The sequence below is a fragment of the Gopherus evgoodei genome, chromosome 8 (genome assembly GCF_007399415.2).
Source record: "Gopherus evgoodei ecotype Sinaloan lineage chromosome 8, rGopEvg1_v1.p, whole genome shotgun sequence".
NCBI lineage: Eukaryota > Metazoa > Chordata > Testudines > Testudinidae > Gopherus > Gopherus evgoodei.
Genome location: NC_044329.1, coordinates 19,667,219 through 19,676,163, shown reverse-complemented (window position 1 = coordinate 19,676,163; position 8,945 = coordinate 19,667,219). Strand labels below are relative to the sequence as shown.

At 44.8% G+C, this 8,945-nt stretch overlaps 1 protein-coding gene across 1 annotated transcript; it reads left to right on the top strand.

Annotated features, from left to right (window-relative positions):
• Positions 1-545: 545 nt before the first annotated feature.
• Positions 546-7,037, top strand: MSX2 (msh homeobox 2). The gene is made up of 2 exons (XM_030572650.1): positions 546-1,007; positions 5,204-7,037. Exons 1-2 carry the CDS (start codon positions 656-658, stop codon positions 5,626-5,628), a joined length of 777 nt encoding a protein of 258 aa, XP_030428510.1. The 5' UTR covers positions 546-655; the 3' UTR covers positions 5,629-7,037.
• The last annotated feature ends 1,908 nt before the right edge of the window (positions 7,038-8,945 follow it).

Genomic DNA, 8,945 nt, shown 5'->3' with positions numbered 1-8,945 from the left:
CAGAAATTCACAAATAAGGATCGGGAGACAAGAATCGCGGGTGCCCTGCCCGAGCCACGGGTAAAAGTGGCGGTGACTGGAGGTGGTCCGATGACACATGTTTCCGTGTCAGACAAAAACACCTGGGATGTGATTGGAAGTGGGTAACAGTTATGCCACAAGCTAGAGAAAAGGAGTGTTTAAAATGCGGGGGGGAGGGGGTTAAAAGAGAAAAATCTGGAATCTTAGAATCCTCTTCATGGAACCTGCCTTAATTACCTTACTGACTTTTCCTGCTTTGGTATGATTATAGCCCTGAATGGCTCCTTAATAACGCAGCTCCGTTTGCTGCCCATGTAATTAACTCCTAATTTATTTTTTTAAAAGGGAGGGGGGAAGCCCCTCAGAACCAATCACAAGAGTGTCACCTCTACGTCATCCTCCAGGGCTGCTCTGATTGGCTCGGCTGGGTTGACTCAACTTCCCAAAGGAGGAAACAACAACTGAGCACCCAAAAAAAGAAGCGAGGAGAGGGGGGGAATTGCTGAGTGGCTGGAGCTGGCGGGTCGCTGAGCAGTGAGTAGTAGGAGCCGCACGGAGTAGGAGGGATACGGGAGCAGAGTTGCCTGTGTGTGTGCCAGGCGCAGTGCACAGGCATCGGTGGGAGTGCGCAGCGATGTCTTCTCCTTCCAAGACGAAGGAGGTTTTCTCCTCGGATGAAGAGGGCCCAGCAGCTGGTGCCGAGGATCATCACAAAATCAAAGTCTCCAGTTTGCCTTTCAGCGTGGAAGCGCTCATGTCCGACAAAAAGCCCTCCAAAGAGGTGCCCCTCGCTCCCGGCGGGGGAGGCATGGAAGGAGCTGGCCTGGGCACCTCCAGGAACCTGCTGCTGCCAGGGCACGGCTCCAGGGAAGCTCACAGCCCCGGGGGGCTTACAAAAACCTTGGAAACCTCGTCGGTGAAATCGGAGAATTCCGAAGACGGCAGCTCCTGGATTCAAGAGGCCGGGAGTTATTCCCCTCCACCAAGTGAGTGCTGCCCGGATCTGGGGCTCTGACACTAGCGGGGCTAAATAGAATAGATGGGGGTTGTCCAAGTAAGAAATGCCTCGTCTGGGGGCTGAGTCGTGTGCGTGGGAGAAGGGTCTGTATTGGGGCATGAAACAGATCTATGACCGCGTAGCTTCCAGGGAGGGCGCTGACTCTGCCTTTAGGAACTAACTGGCTGCTATTTCCTGATTTTAATCTATTCCTTCACGTCCAAGAACGAGTCTTTGAGCTGTAAGATTTAGATGGAGGGGGGCTGGCTAGACGCTTTTTGGCCTGTATAAGTGAAGATCCGGAGCCCCGCATCAATTTCCCAGATACCGCATTTGTCAGTAGAGATTTTCAAATCAGATCGCAAATTGAACTGGACGGAGCGTGGCTTCCAAGGAGAATTCCAGTGTTGTTATGTATGATAGTGGCTCCCTGCGCGCTTCGTTTGACACTGTGCGCATGAATGAACCCATCCGAGCTGGCTCCGCTAAGTGCCCTAAAGTGTGTGAAACTGGGGAGGACTCTGTCATGTCTTCGGGATCCGCTCCCCAGCCTCACTAGAGGTGTTTCCACACACATACACCCCCAATGACACACGATCCGCAGGCTAGTCATGCGCGTAAAGCCATGCCGCTGGCTTCGATGAGGCGAGTTTTTCAGAGCGGAATTCCATCTGTAGCTATACAACAGTGCGTGGACACTGCATTTCGCCCTTGAACTTCGCGGCTAGCCCGCTTAGATCACATCACGCGTTTCTAGAGTTCTGGCCCCTTTTTAAATTCAGGAATATAGCTGACCTAGTATGACAAAAGTATGCTTTAAATGTCCATGCAGCTCCGCATTTTCCCACATAGAGAGTAGCCAACGGTGTTACGCACCTGTAATAATAGATCGATCAATACACCTCGAGCTTGTGTTAAAAATTAAAATGGGCTGCTTTGCTTTGATCTAATAGCTGCTTCACCAACAGATGTGATCTGCTTAGTCTAACTATCTTGGAGGGGGAGTTCGGTTTGTAATCTAGTCTCACGAAAAGAAAGTTTTAGCAAAGCTCTAGCTTTCACTTTTCCGGTACCTGTGTATTTTCCTTGCCTTTCGGAGCTTCAATTTTCTTTGATCCCCCAAATTAATCCGATGCTTGGGACGTTCGGAAGAGATTGTGTGACAACAGACAGAACAGTGTAAACGAGGGGAAAAACTAATACTCCTGCGTCATTCTTGTGTAGAAAAAGTCTCCCAGTCTCTATGTACCCCAGGTTTGCTAGGGAAAGGAATGAAAATACCTTAAACAAAACCCGTAGAATGCTTTTTGTGTGTGTGTTGCTCTTTCTATATTTTACTAGTTATAGCACATAGCTTCTAACAAATTATGACCTGGAAATAGACAGCGCCTAACGTTTTTACCTACACACTACTTCACATGTCTCTTTTCCACGACCACAGATTCACTGAGCTCCCAGCTTTTTTCTCGCTTTATTAAAAATTACCGATGATTCAGAAGTCACAGTATTCTATAACTTTAACATGTCACAGAAAGTACATACTGAGATTTAGAAGGATTCATGGCTTTTCACGGAATTCACTATTTCGCAGGAAATTTTGCCTGCACGAGGGTCTTAGGTTTTGGTAAAATAAGGTTTAAGACATGATGAAAATTGGAGATTGCTACCCTTATTAGTTTAGGGCTCCCTTCCTCTCCATCCTCTCTTATCCCTGTCAAATAACTACTGACTCCCGACACTAGGTAGAGGGTTGTCTGTAGGTCAGTGACTTTGGGTTCTTACAAGAGATGATATAGATCATCTCTCTGCACACTCTTGGCATTTAAAATAGGTTATTTGAAAACTTATGTTTGGTTGCGGGAGTGATCAGTGGGATCAGAGAGGAGTAGCTTAAACTAGATGGTTGGTTTCTTTGATACAGGTAGCATTACGCAGTCAGGTGATGACTGTGTCAAGGATTTGCCAGAAAATCTAGTGAAAAGCACAAGTGATACCTTTAAAATAAGCCATTTCACCAAATACCATAGACTGTCCACAGTAAAGGCAGTGTAATGTGTTCTAGTGCTCTGTTTATTATCACCGCTACACTCAGGTGACTTATTTGAAAGGATGCCGAAATGGTGAAGGATACATAGGTTAAAGTTTGCAGGTATTTGACAGTAAACCTTTGATTGGGATTTTATTAAAAGATAAGTACTTATATGAGGTCAAAAGTCTCCCCTCCTCCCCCCCACCCCCACATATACACATTTGGCAGAAATCTTGACGTGTTGGGCCAGTTCCTGATTGCCATTTGAAGATTTGCTCTTGATTTCAATGGAATAAAACTATCTCGTTTTCTGTGGTTGCAATTTCGAGATAAATCTTCATCTACCTTCTTGGTCTTCACATGTTTTGTAAAGAGGGAAAAGGCATAATAAGTATGAAGCCCCTTGTCTAACCATGCCTTTGGAGATCTTTCCCAAGAAGCAAATTAATAGGAACAACATCTAATCATATTTTCATTTTAAAATGAGCCCCAATGGAGTGTATTAAGTGTAGCAATTCCATGTTTACTGTGTTGTTTTAGGAAGTTCTGGGACTGCACGAAATACCCACACTGGCTGCATAGATACGAAAATGCCCCCAATGTATTAACCACAAGTTGTTTTGCCTTAGAAAATATTCCGCTCTTCAGTAGACAGAACAGGGATTAAGAATTTAAGGTTGACTTTTATTTTGGGCAATCCTTCCCTTCCTCTACTTTTTCATTTTCAAACGTTGAACAGTTTGGGGGGTTGCTTTGCATTTCAAACTCATCGCCCAGTCTATTTTCAAATTCAAAACGTCCTTTGAAACAAATTGTAAGAGGCAAAGGAAAAATATCTTAACAACCAGAGTGCGCAAACACTGACAAGTGTGTATGAAATAGGGTAAAAAATGTGTCTAAAATGCACCAGCCATTTAGGGCAGGTTCTCGTTTTCGATATATCACTGAAGAACGAGCTGCCCTGTTAAATACTTCGATTTAAAGTCAATCAAGCATCCCAGGTTTTCAAGTTGCTCGCATCTTTTAGTCATTCTTTTCACCCCAAAAGGTTATTACCGAAATGCAAAGTGTTCTAAGAAAAATCAGTGACAATGTAAATGATGTGGCCCGGGTTACGATGGAACACGATAGGTAACACATTCCACATCTTGCATTGGCCAGGGATGCTGCAGTTATACGGGGTTTTCAATAGCCTATGTCATAAAAGTTACACGTTGAAAAAGGACTCGCCTTCTTTCCTTCCTGTGCTTTTCTTTCATTGTTTGTTGGGGGGGCAGAGTGAGAGGGGCTGTGCATAATCTAAAAGTAATAAAACTGCCCGATTCCTACCCCGCACCCCCTTTTCAGTGGAAGCAGATAGAGGAGTCAGCTAGGGTGACCAGACAGCAAGTGTGAAAAATCGGGACAGTGTGTGTGTGTGTGTGTGTGTGTGTGTGTGTGTGTGTGTGTGTGTGTGTGTGTGTGTGTGTGTGGGGGGGGGGGTAAGAGGAGCCTATATAAGAAAAAGGCCCAAATATCAGGACTGTCCATCTAAAATCGGGACATCTGGTCACCCACTGTCAGCAGACATAAAGAATATTATCAGATCCCATTCTATAGCTCTCAGGCAGAAGGCCTACTAGGACTGCAGGGTTTGGCCCAAAATGGAAAAATCCCTGGAGAGTGGTGATGATGGTGGATTTATTTCTGTCCCTTGCTGGAGATTTTACTTCTGGGGACTTATTTCTTGTATAACACGTTACACTTTGGTGTACACAGAGGGTCCTCGGAATTCTTGTTCACCGAAGCTATTAAGACATTTGCACTGTACTGTCTGAATTTATGTGGTCGGACCCCGTGATGCCCTCACACGCTGTTTCCTTTTTGTTGATATTGTCACTTAAAGGCTTATGGGGAAGGGGGATTCTCTACCTGCCGTATGGAAATTGGGGCCGGGATTTCTCCATAAAACAGCCCACGACCCAGACTGCAATGAGTTCAAGCACCACTTATAAATCATGTTCTTAGAACTTCAGATTTGGGGGTTATCTCCAGGAGGGTGTGAATGAAACGAATCCCAAACACACTCTCAAGCTTCATTTTCTTCCTCCCTTTTTTTCTTAAGCATTCCTCCTCCTCTCTTTTTTAATTTTAACTGGCCTTTTCTTTCCTTCCAGGACATCTGAGTCCCACCGCATGCACACTGAGGAAGCACAAGACTAACAGGAAGCCCAGAACCCCTTTCACCACTTCCCAGCTGCTGGCTTTGGAGCGCAAATTCCGCCAGAAACAATATCTGTCCATCGCAGAAAGAGCAGAATTCTCCAGCTCTCTCAACCTCACAGAGACCCAGGTCAAAATCTGGTTCCAGAACCGGAGGGCCAAGGCCAAGAGACTGCAGGAGGCCGAGTTAGAGAAGCTAAAAATGGCAGCAAAGCCCATGTTGCCTTCTGGGTTCAGTCTACCTTTCCCCATCAACTCTCCCATCCAGGCGGCCTCACTGTATGGACCATCTTATCCTTTTCACAGACCTGTGCTTCCCATCCCACCTGTAGGACTCTATGCTACTCCTGTCGGATATAGCATGTACCACCTGTCTTAAGAAGATCGAAAGGAAAGCAACGGCGATATAGACTTCCTGGCGGATCTTGTCCACTGCGAGAACGCACTAGAAAACCAGTTCTGGTCGTTGTTTCTGCCGGCTTCTATGTGCCATATCCAGTGTATAGGAGTTTGCATTAGAAAAGTAAAGCAGCCTGTATGCTATAGGTTGGGAACGCAGCAAGGGTCTCCCCTCAGCTTGATCTGAGCAATCAGACTCTGACCCTGAAAGAAAAATATAAAACCCTATACAATTAAACCATTATAGTTCTCTTTATATACTGCACACGGGACAGAGGAGTCGGTAAACAATAAATCCTGTATTTTCAAGGCATAGTTTCCTTAGCCCCTTCCTAGGAGGCCCAAGAGCTGTTTTAAAGTAGGAGTGGTTCCTTCCCCAAACTGAAGCTTAAGCCTTGTCGCTTAAGATTTAGGAGATGAAAGGTATCATCGAGTTTTGTTTTTAAAACAAACCTCAGAAGACAGAGACTCACTGTAACTAGGACGTAGACCCCAGTAGAGTCAGACTGAGGCCAAAGGCAGCAAGTTCCTGCATTTTCAAACGGGGCCACCCTGCGCCCAAGCAACAAGGAGCATTCCTGGACCGCAGGATCGGGCCCCTAAATGAGTAAAGTCTATAATAACTTTACCCACCCAATTATCGGATCATTTATTCCCTCCCCCCCCTTTTTATGTAGAACTTAAATATTTTTTTCAAAGCACTGTGGGGGAGGGTTATAGGCAAAGAGTTTTGTCTTTATCCCTTCTTCCTTTGTGCGTTTAATAATTTCACCTACAGCCAGGTGTATGTGTGCTTGGCTCTAGGATGCTATTTGAAGGGGGCGGGGTGGAAGGGCACGATAAAGATATGGAGAAAAGAGGTGGGCTATTTTTTCCCCCCCAGAGTAGTGTGTGTGCAAGGACTATCAAACCATAATGCAGAATTGTTTTTTAATTGCAATAATTTGTGCTTTAAAAAAATCATCTTGTAAAGAATGCCAATATAGTGAATCATGCTTAAGCATTTCTTGAAAACACCAATAGATTCAGGTACCAAAAAGAAACATATGGGACAATAGGATGCCACTGCTCTGCAAACTGATCTCCTTTCCTGGAATTCACTGGGGGAGTTCTGCTTACAAACCAATGGCACGATATAGCCCAGGCTTTTTCTTATATTCATTATTGTTTTATTATTATTATTACTAGCGCTGAACTTTGTGGTAAAGTTACTATAGAGGATCGCTGAAGGCAGAACTTCTCCTGGATGCATTTTGTTTTAAAAGCATGTTGTGAAAAAAAATAAGAGCCACAAAGTTTTGACCTACTCCAGGAGGTGTCGTCTTCCACTGTAGATCAGTCCTCCACCCTTCTCCACTCCCATTATATTAAAGTCCCTTTGAAAGGGATGCCGTGTACAATTTTATATATTTTATTGAAGATTTATTATTTCTTATCTCTTTCGAATTAAATTAAAAAAACCAACCTTGTTTAATTGTGTCTGGGTTTGTCAATGTTCGCAGTTATTTAAAGATAACTTTTCTCTCTGGCTGTGTATCCTGGGTCACAATCAAAGAAGTAATCAGCACTCCTCTTCAGGTTGCCTTTATTATCCCCCCCCCCCCCACACACACACCTCATAAATCTTAAAGTGAAAAAAGGCCAGATAGGCGGCACACAGAATTGAAATTGAGAACCAAACATTCACAATCGAAAGCCTAACCTGTGAGTTGTTCTTGTTTTTAATAACTCTTCCTAGGCGCTTCTTCTCTTTGCATGATATTTTATGTAATATTTAGATCATTTTGGTTAGCGCTTGGTCCCGATTCGCCTCATGCTGGCATCTCTATTCAATCCTCACTCCAGTAGAGTTCCCAATGATGTACACGCAGGGGGAGATGAGAATGAACCCAGTAAATTCTCCCCTTGGAGTCAGTGACAGGGAAGGATTGAAGGTTGTGGATCTAAAAGACACACACATCAGGGAAGGGTTGAAATAGTCTAGTACACATTTTAATGCATTTACCCCGTCTACATTGAAATGATCGCCCGTTAGTAAGGCGAGCATCCACCTCTCACTCCCTCGGAACACGTAGCGTGTCTGCACCTTAGTTCCTGAAACTGACTAGTTAGCTCCGCTGTCATGGAGATTAATATCTACCCTATGTCTTTCCTAAGATAATTGTATACACAATGTACAATTTTATATTAAATAGCCGTGATAGTTTGGGTGGCCTGTCCTCCACAGTGATGCCTTTTGCCCTGGGATTTGTTCTTTTCCTTGGCTAGGGAACGATCCTGCATTCGCGATAGGGAGGGGGGCGGGGGACTAGGATCCTAAGCAATATATTTCCTTTTCTACTTCAAAACAAAAGGACAGGGAAATGCCCATTACCTAACAATGCCTGTTTAAAGTTTAAAAAATGCAGACGGTTGTGTTTCTCCGTTGGTTCCGGCCTGAGAGCCCTTCCCCACGTTTGTAAGCAGGACTCTCCCTAGTTTCCATTGCAGGGAGAGTTCATGTTGAATACGGATGGGACAATAGAGCCCCAAATATTTTAAACAACCTTCTTAGTGGCTCGTGGCTCCCTGGCGAATTCAGTGCATTTAGTACCCGATCCAGAGGGAGGTGAGGGAGCGCAGCCCCTTGTTAGGATGTGGCCCTGAATGTGACAACAATCAGGCACATGGACCTGGGCTGCAGAACGATGTTCTAAAATGTCACCGAAACGAAGTTATAATACTAAGTCCTGATGTTGGAATCAGGACCCCGCGCTTTAACTAGCGGGAGTTTTACCCGAGTAAGACTTCCAGGAGCAAGGGTCTGATCTCTACAGCTCAGTGGAATGACTCGCATTGAATTCAGTAGACTTTGGATCAGATCCCAAAGCCTTAGCCTCCCTCCCGCCTCCTCTCCAAATGCAAGGAACAAAGCTGGAGGAATACAATCTCCAATGCAGACTTTTCAAATTAGCATTTACTGCCACATAAAAACTTGAGACAACCGCTTCTGTCTCTCTCTCTTCCCTCTAACTGCAGGAGCCTCCCCCTCGCCGCCGCTACACAGCCCCCGAATGTTCCTGAATGTTTTTTTTTTTAAACCGGGCTGGAAATAAAGCAGCAGTATCTTGAACCTTCAGCATAAATCATGTGTGTCAGGGATTATGTCTAAATCGTTTCACTGGAAACTCTTTGAGCACCGGAGCTTTGTGTGTGTTACGAGAGATCCTTAAAAGGGCTACAGATTTATGGCAGAACACAAGGGTGTTGAAGGAAAAGCCTCCAAAACATGGGTGCGACCTTAGTATGACAAAACCA

Coding starts and splice junctions, on each gene's coding strand:
- MSX2 (XM_030572650.1), top strand. CDS start 656: ATGTCTTCTCCTTCCAAGACGAAGGAGGTTTTCTCCTCGGATGAAGAG. Junction 1,008..5,203: donor GAGTTATTCCCCTCCACCAA/GTGAGTGCTGCC, acceptor CTTTCCTTCCAG/GACATCTGAGTCCCACCGCA.